We start from the raw sequence: 19,189 nt of genomic DNA on the forward strand, positions 1-19,189 counted from the left end.
ATATGAAAATCAGCAGCTTTGGAAGAGGTGAGTATTTGTGTATGTCCACATGTGGCGGGATTGTGACGGCTGATTTCCCTGCACGTTTTGGAAGACAGACAAGGAAATCAGTGTTTTTACCATCGGCAAATTTGGTGTTTTTTTGCTACAGACATTTTTGCTTCCAGCCTGTATGCAGCTACACGCTTACAGACTTGGAAACTGATGTCACTCAGTTCACATGTCACTAATCCAATGTGATCTACTTACTACAATTTTCGCTTGTTCCGATCTTGTGTGGCACACTAAAACTAGCATACTAATCTATTCTCAGTCTGCTACCCCTCTTTTGCACTCTGCCACTTCTCTTTTGCACTCTCTGCCACTTCTCTTTTGCACTCTCTGCAACCCCTCTTTTGCACTCTCTGCAACCCCTCTTTTGCACTCTATGCCACCCCTATTTTTCGATTTTTTATACTCCCCTCCCATCTCTGTATGGCCCCCGTCACAGCAAAAAACAACAGTACCGGGAGCCTGTGAGGGCTCTTCATCCACGGTCCCCCATGATAACCTGGAGCCTCCCGTATACTCCTCTACACCAAACAGGGGGGCGGGGGGGTTTCAGCACAACTACATACCTGATCGACAACGATGATTCTTCTCCAGGTCCATCTTGTGTGTCTGCAGGCATGGAGTGATAAACTTCAAAGTGATAAACAGGAAGTACATGGGAGTTGTCTAGTAAAAATACGGCGTTCCGCAAATACGGTCTTCACGGTGTACCGCAAAATCAACCCACTGGGCAAGCTTCCGTAGTTTTTGTGGCCCTATAGATTTTCAATGGGGCCGGGTCTGTAAGCCGTGAAAAAATATCAAGGAGGCTTGATATTTTTTCACGGCCAGAAATACAGCCCTCACGGCTGTGCAGCATATGGTGCTCCGACGAAATCTATTGGGGCAGCAAAAACATGGCAAGTGTAAAAGAAGCCTAAATAAGCCACTTTTGGTTGATGACCACAGATCGGGGTATTTGGCAATTATGGCTCAGATTCCAGGTGGAAATGGGAGATGGTTTCCCTAGATGCCCCAGGAGGTTCCGGTAAAACATTTTTCATTAATTTGCTGCTCGCAGAAATTCCATCCATCAATAACATTGCTCCGGCCGCTGCATCGTCTGGGGTTGTGGCCGCTCTCTTAGATGGAGGCGCACGGCTCAGTCAGCACTAGGATTACCCCTGAATCTAGCGCTCTTGGAATCTCCCGTCTGTAATATCACTAAGGTCTATGAAAGATCTGGGGGGATCCAATCACTCAATGGGGGGAATTGTTCTACTTTTAGCAACGTTACCTGTTCTTAAAGGAGCAGCACCAGGAGACGAGCTGAATACTTGTCAGCACAGCAGAGTCCTGCATACGCTGAGGCCTCTGATCATGTGACCCCTGACTCCTCCCCTCCTGTGACCTCATCACAGGTCCTGTGCACAGAGCAGCCATATATGTGGAGTGCGGCCCTGCAGGTGGAGGTAAGTGCTGGAGATTCCCCATTACTGGGCGCGTGGGATATTAACCCCCTCAGTTCTGAGACACTTTTGTGCTCTCGGTGTGGTGTGAACAGTGAGGTAACAGCTGTGGACAGAATGCGGCTTCGCTGGTTCCACATTATTTCCAGTCAGACACCTGCAGGATGAGAGGACAGAAGCCCAGAGAAGTTCTCCCACAATGCGATGATTCCTCTCCCGGCTCCAGCACAATAATGTAGATACTAGTGATGAGGGAGCCGCTCTCCACTACTCGATCCGGCATCGGGGGCTCGGACAAGCTTGTTACTGGGGTATCGCAGGTGATGGAGCGCCGTGCTCGAGTTCCCAGCCAATAAACATGCGGGGATTGCCCGCCATACACGGTGATGCTGCAGCCATGTTGGTTACTGGTATTACTGTGACTGTCCGGCCGCATCACGTTATCGGGTTTATAGAAGACCCAGTGACACGATGCTCGGCACACCGTCCTCAGGAAGCAGCTCAGGGAGAGTTGTTATAGGAGGGAGCGCTTAGATTATTGTCAGCCCCCTAAGGATTATAAAGTTGTGTTCTTTAGTGTCTTTCATGTGGCGGTATAGGGTGTATTTAACCCCTTCACACTGAAGCCTGTTGTCTCCTTCCTGACCAGGCCAATATTTTCAATTCTGACCACTGTCACTTTATAAGGTAATAACTCTGGACGCTTCAATGGATCCCACTGATTCTGAGACTTCTCTTTATGACATATTCTACTTCATGATTGTGGTAAAATTTATTTAATATGACTTGCATTTATTTGTGAAAAAATCAGAAATTAAGAGAAAATTTTCAAAATTTTGCAATTTTCCAAATTTTAATTTTTATGCCCATAAATCAGAGAGTCATGGCACAGAAAGTAGTTAATAAATAACATTTCCCACATGTCTACTTTACATCAGCACAATTTTTGAGACATACATTTTTTTGGTTAGGAAGTTATAAGGGTTAAAGGTTGACCAGCGATTTCTCATTTTTACAATAACATTTTTTCAAAGCAATTTTTTTAGGAACCACATCACATTTGAAGTGACTTTAAGAGGTTTATATGACAAAAAGTACCCAAAAGTGACACCATTCTAAAAACTGCACCCTCCAAGGTATTCAAAGCCACATAGTGTATCCTCGCCCATCCCCTGTAGACTGTGAGCTCTCGCGGGCAGGGTCCTCTCTCCTCCTGTACTTGTGTGTGCCTTGTTTTACTCATGTTTATTGTAATTGTCTATATTTGCCCCGTTCACATGTAAAGCGCCATGGATTAAATGGCGCTATAAAAATGTATGATAATAACATTCAAGAAGTTTATTAACCCCTCAAGTGCTTCACAGGAACTGAAGAAACGTGGAAGGAAAAATTAACATTTAACTTTTCAGTCAAAATGATCTTTGAGCCCAAGTTTTTTTACTTTTTCTAAGGGTAACAGGAGAACATGGACCACAGAAGTTCTTGTGCAATTTCTCTTGAGCATGCCGATACCCCGTTTTTGGGGGAAAACCTTTGTTTGGGTGCACAGCAGGTCTCGGAAAGGAAGGAGCACTGTTTGACTTTTTGTACACAAAATTGGCTGGAATTGAGATCGGACACCATGTCATGTTTGGAGATCTCCTGATGTGCCTAAACAGTGGAAATCCCCTACAAGTGACCCCATTTTGAAACTAGACCCCTAAAGGAATTTATCTAGATGTGCAGTGAGGACTTTGAACCCCCAGGTGCCTCACAGAAGTTTACAATGTAGAGCCATGAAAATAAAAAATCAAATGTTTTCAGCAAAAATGATCTTTTAGCCCCAATTTTTTTATTTTCACAAGGATAGCAGGAGAAAATGGACCACAAACAATGTTGTCCAGTTTCTCCTGAGTATACCTATACCAATACCCATATGGAGGAAAACCACACATCTTGCTCAGAAGGGAAGGTGTGATGTTTTGGAATGCAGACTTTGATAGAATGGTCTGAGTGCTTCATGTCACGTTTGCAGAGCCTCTGATGTGCCTAAACAGTGGAAATCCCCCCCACAAGTGACCCCATTTTGGAAACTACACCCCTGATGGAATTTATCTAGAGGCATACTTTTATAGTAATGATTATAATTCTTTTGGTTTTACTGGTGTATGAACTTATTATGTGGTGTTATGTGTAAGATGTGTGGAGTACATCAGATTATAAAAGTGTGTTGTGACAACAGGTTAAAACCTAATTTTATTAATTTGCGGACATGTGGTACGCTTTGAAGCAATCCTTAATTCAAAGACCAGGTTTCTCAGTGCAGGTTTCACAATGGTAAATTGTGTTCTTTCGGATTCCCTTCTTGGAGCATACTCTGCACTGTTTTTGTGATCATCCTTTCTTTGCTGTTTTGGGAACCGGTCCTGGAAAATGTTGACCTTGGACAAGAAGGGCACTATCAGTTTCCGGAGTACCGGAACCCTCATCTTTTTGAGTGCCAAACATTAGGGCTTTGATGACTACCTCCTCAAATTGAAAGAAGGTCCCTGCATTGCCTGCAGATCAGAACAGCACAAAAGCATTGTACGGTGTCATCTATACAATATGCACAGCCAATTTTTTGTACCATGCTTTAGCTTTTCACATGGCACTGTATGGTTGGAGGACCTGATCTGAGAGATCTACACCCCTCATGTACAGATTGTAATCCAAGATCCAATCTGACTTTGGGAATTGTGTTGTGGAACTACGAACAGTGACAAGGGAGCTGTTGTCACGGTGTATGGTGGTGAAGATAAGGATATACCTTTTAACCTTATACTCACCACCAGCATGTTGTCACTATATTGGGCTCGGCTTTCTCAGCATTTGCCCAATTAATGGCTTAGGCAGGCCTCTCTGATTTTTTTCACATGGTGCCACAGGCAACTGGTTCACATGGTGCCACAGGCAACTGTACATCTGACAGAGAGGGTCTTGAAGAGGGGGATGCTGGTGTAAAAGTTACCAATGTAGAAGTGATAACCCTTATCCAGCAGTGGGTGCAGCAATTCCCACACAATTTTCGCACTCACCCCCAAGAAAGGGGGGCTTTCATAGGGGTTAATCTGGGTGTGCTTTCACTTGTAGACCCTAAATCTGTGGGTGTACCCTAGGGTACTCTCGCACAGTTCGTACAGTTTAATTCCATACCTGGACCTCTTACTGGCAGGTATTGGGGAAATTTTAGCCTCCCTTTGAAATGAACCAGAGATTCATCTATAGCGATGTCCCTTTGAAGGTTGTACGCTTCAGCAAATTTTCTACTAAAGTGCTCAACTATTTGCCAAATTTTATATAGAAGATCAAAGTTGTGATCGTCTCGGGGAGGAAAGAACGCATTATCACTATAATGCAATAATTTTTGGATCTCTTCAAATCGTGTCCTTGTTATAGCCATACAGAATATCGGTGTACTGTAGAGAATATCAATACTCCAGTATTGCTGAAGCTCTGATTTTCAGATTATGCCCATATGCAGCACAATTCACCAAAATGTCATCATCTCTGCTGCATCTACAGGGGTCCATCTGGCATATGATAACTTGGGATTTTGGGTAAAAAATAGATGGGCATACAAGTTTGTCTGGACCACCAAAAATTTATTATCTCCTCCCTGAAAAAGAATTTTAAGAAGTCAATTTTAGTGAGGCCAGTGGTGTCAAACTGGATTCTTGAGCTACCGATGAAATCCGGAATGACCAGCTGATAACTTTTAGTGTTCACTACACTAATGCTCGCCCTATAAATTTACTCGGCACTAACTATTCTTTTTTTTTTTTTTTGCAAAAGAAAAACTGACATCACCAACAATACACCATACGCTCCCCCGATGCACTACCTAAAAATTTACTGAGAGCAAATAATTATTTTTTTGTACTAATGAAAAACGGACGACATCAACAATATAATGCACTCGCTAAAAATTTATTCAACGCAAATAATTGTTTGGAAAACGAAACTGAACGAAACTGAACGTCACCAACAATGTGACGTACGCTTCACTAATGTACTAGAAATTACCCGGTGATAACCATTTTTTTTTGTGCAAAAGAAAGACGCTACCTCCTTAAATATGTAGCTTCTCTGTACAATTTTTTCTCTAAAACAGAATCACCATCACCAAACACTGTGACATCCGCTACACTGACACTATTCTGTGCAATTTTTTTTCTCTAAAATTACACTTTACCAACTACTAGTATTTTTTCTAAAAAAAAATAATCAGAAGTCACTTACACTGCGACATCCGCTAACTAAAAAAGTCCCTTTATTAACACATTGCTAATGCAGGGGGTTACAGATCCCGGGAAAATGTGCAGGGATGGTCTGCTATCCCATTTTAACCCGGTCACTGCACGATGCAGCGCGGTGACCGGAAATAGCAGCGCCGAGTATATAATTCACTTTGTGGGAGCTCAGCAGTATATATACAGCACATGTCAAGAAGGGGTTAACTTTTTAAACCTATTAAATAACTATAAAAAAAAACTGACGTGGGGTCCCCGCAATTTTTGATAACCAGCCAAGGTAAAGCAGGCAGCTGGGGTTGATATTAAGGTCAATAGATATTAATCCATACCCAGCCTTAAAATACCAGCCCATAGCAGGCCCCAAATTGGTATATCACATTAGATGCACCAATTATGGCATTTTGCCTGGTTCTTTCCGGGTGCATGGGCAATCGGGGTGATATTTTTGAAGGTTGATGTTAGCAGTGTAGTGTAGTTATCAAAAATGGGAAGGGACCCCGCGTCATTTTTTATTTAGTACCCAGGAGTGACCTTCGAGTCTGATATGTGTCCAGGTGTCTTCACCATGCTGTTCATATTCCATTTGAGCACTGATTCCATCCATTTCTGCCATTTTCCTGCCCCCCCAAGCCCTCCTGTTAGGGTTTTCTGTTAAAATGCTTTTTCATTGACTTCCATTATAGTCGGTACTCGAGTCTGAGCATCCGACCTGCTTGATTTAAATAAAGAGCACTCCAGCATTTTGGTCCTCGCTCATCACTAGTGGATACAATTGATAACACTTCAGGGAATTTGCAGGAATATGTGGTGAATACTCAATGGATATTCTGCTTTCTGGACCGGTTTGACCTCTATGTCCTATTAAACAATCCAGGAGAAGATCTTGTCAGAACCGTGACGTGAGATCCATCTGCTGTCGGCACAAGCAGCGTTTCATGGGGACATAATGGAAAGGGAGTTAAAGTGTGAAAACGCTCTATTGGTGATTTTTCTAGGTCGGATGCCTTTTTTAAGTATAACAGAAAAACATGAGCCATTTTTAAGTATGCGTCATATCCCTTGGGTGTTCCTTATATAGTGATTGTCAAATGACGAGAAGATACCAAATGTCAGATCCAATACACATACAGTGGGTACAGAAAGTATTCAGACCCCTTTAAATTTTTCACTCTTTGTTTCAGTGCAGCCATTTGGTAAATTCAAAAAGGTTCATTTTTTAACATTAATATACACTCTGCACCCCATCTTTACTGAAAAAAACAGAACTGTAGAAATTTTTGCAAATGTATTAAAAAATAAAAACTGAAATATCACATGTTCATAAGTATTCAGACCCTTTGCTCAGTATTTAGTAGAAGCACCCTTTTGAGCTAGTACAGCCATGAGATTTCTTGGGAATGATGCAACAAGTTTTTTTCACACCTGTATTTGGGCATCCTCTGCCATTCTTCCTTGCAGATCCTCTCCAGTTCCATCAGGTTGAAAGGCCTACGTTGGTGGTCAGCCATTTTCAGGTCTCTCCTGAGATGTTCAATTGGGTTTAGGTCAGGGCTCTGGCTGGGCCACTCAAGAATGATCACAGAGTTGTTCTGAAGCCACTCCTTTGTTATTTTAGCTGTGTGCTTAGGGTCATTGTCTTGTTGGAAGGTAAATTTTGGGCCAAGTCTGAGGTCCAGAGCACTCTGGCAGAGGTTTTCATCCAGGATATCTCTGTACTTGGCCTCATTCTTGTTTCCTTCCATTGCAACCAATCACCCTGTCCCTGCTGCTGAAAAACATCCCAATAGCATGATGCTGCCACCACCATGTTTCACTGTTGGGATTGTATTTGGAAGGTGATGAACAGTGTCTAGTTTTCTCCACACGTACCGCTTAGAATTATCACCAACATGTAACGCTTAGAATTATCACTAAAAAGTTCTATCTTCATCTCATCAGACCAGAGAATCTTATTTCTCATAGTCTGGGAGTCCTTCATATGTTTTGTAGCAAACCCTATGCTGGTTTATATATGTCTTGCTCTGAGCAGAGGCTTCCGTCGGGCCACTCTGCCATAAAGGCCGTAGCAGTAAGAGTTGACTTTGTGGAACTTTCTCCCATCTCCCTACTGTATCTCTGGAGCTCAGCCACAGTGATCTTTGGGTTCTTGTTTATTCCTCTCACCAAGGCTCTTCTTCCACTATTGCACAGTTTGGCTGGACGGCCAGGTCTAGGAAGACTTCTGGTGGTCCCCAACAACTTCTTCCATTTAAGCATGTAACCTTGGCCAGATCTGTGCCTTGCCACAATTCTAATTGAAAAAAGTAAAGCGGTCTGGATGGAGCGCTGATGAGAGGCCACCGGAGCACAGGTTAGGGATTTAAAATTTTTAATCACAATTCACAACGCGTTTCAACAGCCAATCGCTGTCTTCTTCAGGTGACAATGAATTTTTAAACTATCACCTCTAATAATCCTCAGACAGTTCTGACAAACACAGAAAAGTGCCCCTTTATGGAGGTGACAGAAAGTCTGTTTAGTCACTTTAGCTTCATAGTTTCAGCTGTAATCCAATGGTGAGAGAGCGATTTACCCTGAAGAGTCACAAATTGTGGGGTTGTTATAAAATGTTATATTTAAGGGGTTTGTGTTGCATAAGAATCACAATGGTTTTGTTCCTTTTCCGCTGATAGATGCACATGACCCAAATATGAAACACAGGAACCAAGGAAACATGTATTACTCTCATAGTACAGGGTCCTTTTTTGGCCCCAGACACAGTATAATGTTCTCACAGTACCACCATCCTCAATATTATTTTTGTAATCCAGATAACGGAATGGAGAAAGTCAGCATTTACCCCTTTTAGAAGATACTTCAGTCCTTCTACTGGTTCATGTTTATAGACCAGTGAAACATGGACTAGTAGAAGTGCAAATTAAGTCCAAAACGTTCGTTGTCCATCATGTCTTTTTTTTTTTTCTCAATCGCTGCGCCTGCCGTCACACTGTTAGCACTGTTGCCCTTTTTGTCATTGTCCTGAATCAAATAAAAATTAAAAAGGACTGAAGTATTTTCTAAAATGAGTGAGTGCTGATTTTCTTCATTCCGTTGTCTTGATTAGGTCGGGGTCACACTAGCGTATAACACGGACGAGTGCTATGTGAGAAAACATCACATAGCACTCGGACCAGTGTTACTCTATGGGTCAACTCACATCTGTAATTATTTTCTCATGCCAAATCAGCATGAGAGAACAATCGGAGCATGCTGCAGTTGGCACCGAGACTCGACCGAGTCTTGGCTCACTTGCACCCATATACTGTAAGTCTATGGGTGTCAGTGACACAGTGCACAGCACTCGGATATCATCTCAGTGCTGTGCGATATACACCAACCCCGGCAATGGAGGAGATGGAGAAATTAGTTTCTTCGCCTCCTTCACAGCTGTGCTCTGATCCTCTGCATGTGAGAGGCTCAGAACACAGTAGCATGACACTTGGCTTCTGCTCGCAGCAGAGCAGGAGCCGAGAGTCATTAGCATATCGCGTCTGATGCTCTCGCATCGAATGCCATACACTAGTGTGACCCCAGCCTTATAAATAGTCTCAAGTCTATGCACCACCCTGAAGATTTGTTATAGTGGAGGTTGTAACATTGGTTCAAGGTGTCCATATCCTGGGAAAAAACTTTCTATTTGGTGCCTCAACACTTTTCTATAATTATTTTTTGAATATTTTCACACCTGTTTTTTTGGTGTTTTTCACAGGGCTGTGGAGTCGGTAAGCCACAGTTGCGACTCCGACTCCTGGATTTTATCAGGTTCCGACTCTGACTCTGGCTCCGACTCCTTCATAAATGGCCAATTCATAACAATAAATTTACTGTTGTAAAATATTAACATTGTGCTTATTCAGTTTCTCACCATCATATAAGTAATCAGACCACTTAGAGCAAAAACTATATTTATTAGAATACAATTAGAATATAGCAAATAACTTTTATAAACTTTTCTAAACTCTTGTAAGTAAATATGCAATAAACACTGTTATGCAGTTAATAAGAAGAAATCTATAAATTTGTCCTCAGAAAAAGTATTGCCTCTGTCAGATCCTCCGTCATGGACGCCCTCAAATCTGACCTAATTATTTTGAGAGCAGAGAACAACCTCTCTACACTAACTTGGGTTGGTGGCAAAGCAGTAACCACTCGGGCAACATCTCTGACAATGTCAGGATACAGAGGAATCACTTGTTGCACTGTTATTTTTGATGACCGGTTAAATTTCTCAGTTTCTTTTAGTGTACATGAAAAATTCTGCTGAAATGTACTGGCTGTGTTCTTTGATGGGGATGACTCTTCTTCTGTGCGAGAACGCTTTGCACGGTCCTTGTGATCCAAATATTTTTCGAAATTAAATTCTTCATCAGTTGATGAGGGTGAAGATTTGTCAGGACGACCAAATTCTTCTTGTTCCTCCTGACTGTTCTGCAACCCTTTCATCCTTACTGCTATTTCAAACAGAGCTTCTTTTCCTTTAGTTAGCTGTTGATCATCTAGAAGAATCCGATGCATTGGGTCTACATAAACAGCGGCCAAAAGAATGTTATTTTGTAATAGTAGCTCCTCTCCGTTTCATTGATGTAGCAATGCCACTTGCAATTAACCCTCCTCTTTGGGACAGGCGAAACATCAGGTTCTTCCACTCCTTTAAGAAAATACCTGGAGTTAAGTCCTCTGCTTGTAATTTTTTAGTCACTGGAAATGGGTGCTCTAGCAATTTTTCCAGCTCAGTCACCTGATTCCACTGACTTTCATTTAGCGTCAGTTGAGGGTTAGCCATGTCTACAAGAAAGGTTTTCAGTTCAACCAAGCGCTGAATCATTAAGTAAGTACTGCCCTATCGTGTGGCTTGATCAATAATTTGACCTTTTCCGGCACGTCTCTTCAAAATTGAGTCAACTTTAGGGGTTCTGGCAACAGTAGTCAATTTTCTCACCTTGCCAATCAGTGCAGCAGCATGTCCTTCTTGCAGACTGTCTCTTATAGCCAGCTGTAGCGTATGCACAACACAGCGCATGTGATGAATGAAAGAACGTATTGTCACAGTTTCAACAAGATCATCTAAACTATCATGTTGCTGTTCATCTGAAGCAACTTCAGTTTGCTCCTCAGTTACAATACTGTGTTCCTCTATTTCAAACATTTCTGTGTCTGTGGATCCAGAATGTTCTTCTAGCTGCTGGTCACCATCATTACTCTCATTCATTAGCTTAATAGTACTTATCATATTTGAAGCATTGTCAGTTACGACAGAAAGAATTTGCTCTTTTTTATGTTCATAGTCTTGCAGAACCTTTTCCACCAAGACCTGGAGAAACTCACTGGTGTGATGAGCTTTGGTGTCTTTTACTGCCAATGTCTTGATAACTATTTCATTTTTGTCACAAACAAATCGGACATTGATGGCAAAATAACGTAACGTGTAACGTGTGCAGGCATCCATTTTAAGAAACAGAAAGCGTCCCTTGAGTTTTTTTTAAGTTCTTCCTTTTGTTTAAAAGCTTCTTCGATTACTAATTTTCTAATACTCTCTCTCTCCAGAGAAACACCAAGCTTGCGGGCCATTTCCCCATTCAGACACACAAAAGCTGGTCGTGAAAATAATGAAATAGGCACACTATCCTTTACAACAAGCTCTATGATCTGTTTTTTTTAAATGTATCTACTGTCATTGTCACAGTAACCTTGTCACTGACAAAATATCTTGCAACTGATGGCTGCAAAGTTCTCTGCTCCTTTGTTTGGCTGGAAGAGCTGGGCACTGGTTCATTGGTTTGGATGCAGTCTTTCTCATCCACTGCTTTCAGTACTTCTGGATGAAAGCGCTGTAAATGTCTCTTTAGATTAGAAGCTCTGGTAGGAGCATTTTTATCTTTGCCTGAATATGCACTGATCTTAGCTTCACAGCATTTGTTTTCGTCTGGATCATTTGTCATACACTGACAGACATAATGTTTTCTATCTTGAGTGATGGTGAAATGTTGAAATACAGCTGATTTAATGTGACGCTTCTTTGACATTCTCAGGTTTTTAATTCTGCATTCACAATCCAAATGACAATTGTTTTTCCTAAAACCAATTGTACAAAATTATTGCCAGGTCGTACAACTGATATAGTGGTCAGTAATACTGTTATTCCTCATGTACTCACAGTTAACTGTTGCAAAGTTTGTTGAAAAGATAATACTTCTTACAGTCTTCCTCTTCTGAGTAGCAGCTGTGAGATGCTTGGTAGATGCACACCTAGTAACCATCTAGTCTAGAGGAGGAGCTTTACTACTAAGAATTTGCAACACATTTTCACTTTCAGTTTCATACATTGTAAGTAGGGGGGTTGGGGCAGCATGAGGTTAACCAAGTATAAGATTACATAAGGGCAGTGGAGAACAGTGACACACAAGAAGTAAGAAATGTCTCTATCTCCAGCAGAACTGCTTATCACTGTTGTTCATAGTTTGATAGAACATGTATATTTGAGTAACATTTATAAAATTCATATGAAAGTTCAATGATGAAATATTAATACATTTTTTTTAAAGTCGGAGTCGGTACATTTCTACCGACTCCGACTCCAACCAAAACTAACTCCGACTCCATGACTCCGACTCCACAGCCCTGGTTTTCTTTTCATGTAATATATGGAAGCGTACATGGAGACATTGGCATCAAATATCTCCTGTCTTGGTTCTTACAAACAAGCTTTTCTAAAAGCCTCAAACTTCTGTGTGTGAATCCGACATGACCTCTAACGTGATAGAACATTACAGTGCGGGGAAGACGGGAAACATTCATATAGATGGCTGGTGGTGATGGAGTCAGTGATGGACTCTTGACAAATATGTTTCTAGAGCCGTAGTAGAAGATGACGATGTCCTCCTCATCATGAAGCAGTTATTTCTCATGTCACATGTAATGACTCCTGCAGTATTGCTAATGCTGATTCCAGTGTCAGTAAATGAGATGAGAATTAGCGTTATGTAAGATGAGTCTATGAGACACGTATTCAGCTGCCGATTCCGAGGAAGAAACCGCTTGTTGTCTGTGGCCTAAAATATATAGGTTTTATTAGTAGATCTAAGGAAGACATGGTCAGTCATAAGGAACTTGTAATTCCTACAGCTAATCAGCTGCCATAGCAGTGAGTAACATAGCCAGTGAATAGGAACATGGAGGAGATGTCTTAGTCAGCAACTCAGCTTATGTTCCAGTCCTATAAGACTAGAGAATACAACATCTACACGTTCTATCTCCTATGTTTCCCAGTAGTTGAACTATTGCACAGGATTTTATGATGTTACATCATGTCATCTTCTCCATTCAGGGCTCTACAATATCGGATCATCTTAGTAGACATCTTCTAAATAAGAGAATTTTCCTGATTTACCCATCAAAGATGGATATGGACAGAGACAAGATGGTGGCGAGGATATTACACCTCACCCTAGAGATCCTCTTCCGGCTTACTGGAGAGGTGAGAGATTCTGATGACGTCACATTGCATCATTCTTATCTGTGGGAATAACAGATGGACAGAACTGGAGATGTGAGGACTGGAAATGTCTATAGTGAGATTTATTAATGTGTTTCTCCATAACCAGGATTACATAGTAGTGAAGAAGACCTCTAGTGAGCGCTGTCAGGACCCTGTGTCTGAGGGATGGGGAAGACCCCTGAGCCCAATCACGAGGCCTCCACCTGACCCCCTGATACATGAGGACATCAATGACCAGAAGATCCTAGAACTCACCTACAAGATGATTGAGCTGCTGACTGGAGAGGTGACAGTGCTGGGAATGCTGAGACATTACACAGTAACGCTATGAAGGGATCGGGGGGATGACGGTATCATTGTATGTGTCAGGTTCCTATAAGGTGTCAGGATGTCGCCATCTATTTCTCCATGGAGGAGTGGGAGTATTTAGAAGGACACAAAGATCTGTACAAGGAGATCGTGGTGGAGGTTCCCCAGCCCCTCACATCACCAGGTAATAGACAGGACTAAATACACACGGCCTAAAATTATCTATGTAAAGAATGAATTCAGTCCCTGTATGTTTCCTCCAGATCTATCCTGTAAGAGGACAACACCAGAGAGATGCCCCCTTCCTTTTCTTCCACAGGACTGTAAACAAGAAGATCCCAATGTTCCTCAGGATCACCAGGTAGATAGAGAGACGGTGTCATGAGATCTCCTCTATGATTTGTAGATGGCTGTGAAGGTCTTGTGCTCAGTCTTGTTTTATCCACAGTATTGTTTTAAACTTGTGTAATGAGAACGGTGGAGATGGCAGGATTAGAGCTGATCATAGATGTGACTTCTCCATCTGTCTGTGACTTTTACTATATTTGTTTCAGAGTGAAAATATGACTCATATTAATACTACAGAGACATATGTGAGGGGTGATGAGCGGTGTAAAGAGGAGATTCCTACATATGACTACCCAGGTGAGTAGTAACCAGGGGTGGATTAAGGGTAGCCAGGGTCTTGGACTGTTCAGACACTGTGGGCCCCCTGGTCATGTGACGGGGTCCTGTGATGGGGTCATGCGATGGAGTCATCATATACCTGAACCAGATTATTCCAGAAAAATAGTTGCTGTGTGAAACTACATTTAACCTGTCAAACTTCCTTTGATCTAGTTAATTTACCCTTCAGTTAGGAAGAAAAAAGCCAAAAAAACAATACTATCACTATAAGTGCCAGTATTCACAGGAGATCTGTACTTAGTATGTAGTATCTGTGTAGAGGTAATACAGTGATCATCGGTGACATTGTACACAGGACCTCTGTATATAGTTTACAGTGTATAGTGTCAGTGTATTGGTAACACTCACTCACCAGTGACGTCTCTAGGTGAAGTCCTTCATCTTTCATCCAGCACAGACTGCCATCACTTCATCCAGCCAGGACTCGTCTCTGCAGGAAATAACACAGTTATCTCGAGCTCCACTTGCAGAACACATTATTTAATTTTTCCCAACTTCTACATTACACCACATCAAGAAAAAGAGGCGACAGTGTCACTTTACACAGTAACAGGACCGCCCTCCCCCATTTAAAACAGTGTCCTCAAAAAATAAATACATTACTGCAGTAATAATAACCCTTAATTAGCCCCTATGATGATAATTATATTCCCCATCCTGGCCCCGTGTGTCTCATTCCTGGCTCCAGCCACATGTTCTCCCATCCTGCCCTCATGAGTATCCATTCTGTCCCATATGATCTCCTCATCCTGCCCCATATGATCTCCCCATCCTGCCCCATCAGTCTACATCGTATCCATCCTGCCCCATGATCCTGCATGATCTGTCTCCAATACTTCCCCATGTCTTTCATTCTGCCCCGTGTCTCCAATCATGCCCCGTATCTACATTCTGCCCATGTCTCCAGTCCTGCCCCCAGTGTGTCCAGCATCTCTGCCCCCCAGTGTCCAGCATCTCTGCCCCCCAGTGTCCAGCATCTCTGCCCCCCCCCAGTGTCCAGCATCTCTGCCCCCCAGTGTCCAGCATCTCTGCCCCCCAGTGTCCAGCATCTCTGCCCCCCAGTGTCCAGCATATTGCCCCCCAGTGTGTCCAGCATATTTCCCCCCCGTGTGTCCAGCATATTGCCCCCCAGTGTGTCCAGCATATTGCCCCCCAGTGTGTCCAGCATCTCTGCCCCCAGTGTCTCCAGCATATTGCCCCCAGTGTGTCCAGCATATTGCCCCCAGTGTGTCCAGCATCTCTGCCCCCAGTGTGTCCAGCATTCTGGCCCAGGTCCTCCGGAATGCCGTTGGCAATTTAAAAAAAAAAAAAAGAGTTCTCCTCACCTGTCCAGGCTCCTTTGGCGAAGCAGCTCCCTCCAGCAGCACGCACTCACCGGCAACTGACAATGACATCAGACGCCGGCGACGTGCGCGCTGCGGCTGATGTCAGCTGCCACCCTCAAGGCTGTTAACTATTGACGTGCGGGCACGTGCCCACACATCAATAACGTTTAACTGCCGCAGCGCCGGTAGGGGCCCAGTGAGCAGATGAGACAGGGCCCGATGTGGGCCCCCTCTGCCCACCGGGCCCATACGCCAGTCAGGGCAGTAATGCCCTGATGGCGGCGGGCAATCTGAGCAGTAGCCCAGGGCCCCCCCACACCACTGGGCCCTGGGCTACCGCTCAGATTGACCCTATTATAATCCGCCCCTGGTAGTAACCACTAAATACAGGGAAGTCACAGATTCCTCTCAGTCACCGGCTGTGGCTGCTTTATCAGTGGTGTACTCCGGCCGTATAACAATAGTGTGATCACAATTTGGCCTCAAGACCACAACATATTCAACCACCCAAAACTGTTCAAATGACTTTGGGCATTGAAAGCCCTTTTCTACAGAACTTACCACCTGGAGGATCCACCTACCCTCTGGGATTAGGAGACGATGACCGTTACCTGCCCAGATCTGTAAACTACAAAAGTCAATTGACAGCGTACATAGAATGTGCTGACAAGTTAGAAAATCACTTGAAGAAAAATATTATGATAGGCGTGTAAGAGAAAGCGGAGAGTAATGATGCTGTTGGCTTCCTAGAACCCTGATATCTTATTGGATGAATCTCCCTTCAATCCCCTTTCTGTGCTGCTGAATGTGCTCATATGGTCCCTACAAAACCAGGTCCACAAACTTTACTTTTATGAGCGACAAATAAGGAGGCTAGAGCCGGCAGCTCCGGCTATCTCCTGTTGCCGCTGCTAAAGAGAAATTAATATTCACTGCATTCCACGCCAATGGGCTTGAAGGGCAATGAATATTCATTTCTCTTTCATAATAATATCTTGTTATATTTGGCCCCCAACCCCGGGCCTGGTATGCTTGGCCCCATCAGAAAACATTTAAAAAAATAAACCATTACACTTACCTACCCGGCGCTCCCTCGCAGCGTCCTGTTCCGGTGTCAGCAACTGCTATATGCTTGTACACACAAGCAGAGCACAGTTGCCGGAATACTCACCGGAACTGTGCATGCAAAGAGAAGTGAGTATTCATTGCTCTTTAGTAGCGCTCAGTGTCAGCCGCTGACTTCCTGCTGCTACCGGCGGTCACGTGTGCCCATACTTAAGAGAAATGAATATTCATGAATACTAACTGTTCTCTGCACTGCTAACAAGCACAAAGCAGTTGCTGGCAGCGGAGCAGAAGGCTGCGAGGGAGCGCCGGGTAGGTAAGTGTAATGTTTTTTGTTTTATTGTTTTCTGATGGGGCCATGCATACCAGCATAGGGATGGGGGTGGGGGCCACTTATAAGGATGGGGCCCTGCATACCAAGATGAGATGGGGGCCCTGCATACCAGGATGAGATGGGGGCCCTGCATACCAGGATGGAGATGGGGCCATGCATACCAGGATAAGGATGATGGGGTCCTGCATACCAGGATAGAGATGATAGGACCATGCATACCAGGATAGGGATGAGGCGCCATGCATACTAGGAGGAGATGGGGGGTCCTGCATACCAGGATGGGGATGGGGCCTTGCATACCAGGATAAGGATGTTGGGACAATGCACACCAGGATAGGGATGAGGGGGCATGCATACCATGATAAGGATGAGTGGGCCATGCATACCAGGATAGGGATGAGTGGGCCATGCATACCAGGAAAGGGATGAGGGGGCCATGCATACCAGGGAAGGGATAAGGGGGCCATGTGTGTGAGAATGGGGATGAGGGGACCATATATACCAGGATAGGGGATATTAAGTACAGAGTTAACCACATTTTTTGCTTCAATTTTTTTTTCCTAATTTCCTCCTTTAAAACCTAGGTGCATCTTATGGTCCAGTGTGTCTTATAGTCTGAAAAATACGGTAATTTCAAGGATTGTGATAAACTACAGGAAAAACATTACATCTGTGCCATGTGTAAGATAGCGCTTACTGAATGTGTTGGGAGGACACTCACTTGGCTTCGAGATTTAAGGCACACAGGAACACTTTCCACTTAAACAGTGTATGCGATTTATTATGCAGTCATAAACCGTACGGCGAACATTCCATTACACACTGTACCGGAACATGACATTAAGTTGCGCTCACTAAACATGCGGGACCTTACTCCGTCCAGTTACCATGGGTGACCGCACAGTTCATTAACTGACCTTCATCAGTACAAACAGTCCCCCAACTCTGGGTTACCTTCCTGGAGCTCCTGCTCCACATGCTGACCTCCTTTCCTCTTTCCTGGGGAAACTGTCTTACTGGGATCACCGTCCTTGTGACCAGGGCACTCACGACAGTCCAGACCCGCAGAAGAAACGGTAGCTTCCACAACACAGTGCAATCACATACTGCACATACGGCCTCTCCATGTGCTATTCAGGAAGTCCTACTCCCAGGATCTTCCAACACAGGCCTTCAGATCCATTTCGTCACCTTGTTCTCTTCAAGGATCTGATCCTACTCCCAGGATTTCCCAACACTCAGGCCATCCAGGATCTTAGAACACACAGACCATTCAGGTCCATACACTCTCTCTGAGACATGTGACCCAAACCATGGTAACATTATGTACCTGTAACCACTCCCATAGGTGGGAGGTGTGTGTGGTTAGTCAGACGCACCCAGCTCTCCCATTAACCCTCTAAGTCTCCCTTTAAAGCTATACAAACACAACTCTTATGGAACTACAAGTCCCAGAACAACAATACTGGCTTACAGCGAAGACTCCCTCTGCGACACTGCCATTTACAATCATGCCGAACACTTTCACAAACCCAGTTACGCCTCCATGCATATCCTGAGGAGCACACATACAGCGCCCCCTGGCTAAAGCATGGGTTACTGCATCACACAAGGTATATCTCTAAGCGGTGCGTGGCTGATGGCTGTAATATATGTTTATTCACGGCTGCAGGAGATGTGTTGGCATGGCTCGAGCCCTGGTTTCATAGATTTATTTAGACGTCATGAATTCCATTATGTTTTCCATCCTAAGGAATTCAGATTACTGCACAATCTCTCCTGAAATGGGGGCGCTAATACATTCTCTACTCTTTTGGTCAGGACTCATAGTAGAGCTAATGGTCCACCATAAATGAGTGCAACTCCGGTTTAGTGTTCTCCCCTCTTACATACATTGTTGTTGGGGATGTAACTTTTTTTTTATTCTATGTCTTTTTTTTACCTGTTCATTCTGTATGATAGTTTGATTGTGGTGGGATCGGCCTTCCTGACTAATGTGAGTCTATAACTCCCTGATAGTCTTGAAAAAAAGCTCTTAATTGCCTCTTCCAAATGCTTAAGATCTAAATTTAAAGTGAACCTGTCAGCAGGATTGTGCACAGTAACCTACACACAGTGTCAGGTCGACGCTGCTATACTGATTACATTGATACCTGGTGATG

At 43.6% G+C, this 19,189-nt stretch overlaps 1 protein-coding gene across 3 annotated transcripts in view; it reads left to right on the top strand.

The window, feature by feature from the left end:
* Positions 1-1,444: 1,444 nt before the first annotated feature.
* The window catches only part of LOC143767592 (uncharacterized), a 42,763-nt gene continuing 25,018 nt past the window's right edge, over positions 1,445-19,189 (top strand). For 2 of the 3 annotated variants that reach the window (XM_077256008.1, XM_077256009.1), the window contains exons 1-5: positions 12,848-13,286; positions 13,414-13,593; positions 13,677-13,800; positions 13,880-13,977; positions 14,171-14,261. In XM_077256008.1, coding sequence (XP_077112123.1) covers positions 13,104-13,286; positions 13,414-13,593; positions 13,677-13,800; positions 13,880-13,977; positions 14,171-14,261 — 676 coding nt within the window. In that variant the 5' untranslated portion in view covers positions 12,848-13,103. Of the gene's footprint in view, positions 1,503-12,847; positions 13,287-13,413; positions 13,594-13,676; positions 13,801-13,879; positions 13,978-14,170; positions 14,262-19,189 lie in introns of those variants that run through there. The other variant, XM_077256010.1, reaches the window with a different exon arrangement.

Source organism: Ranitomeya variabilis, chromosome 4 (genome assembly GCF_051348905.1).
Source record: "Ranitomeya variabilis isolate aRanVar5 chromosome 4, aRanVar5.hap1, whole genome shotgun sequence".
Classification (NCBI taxonomy): Eukaryota; Metazoa; Chordata; class Amphibia; order Anura; family Dendrobatidae; genus Ranitomeya; species Ranitomeya variabilis.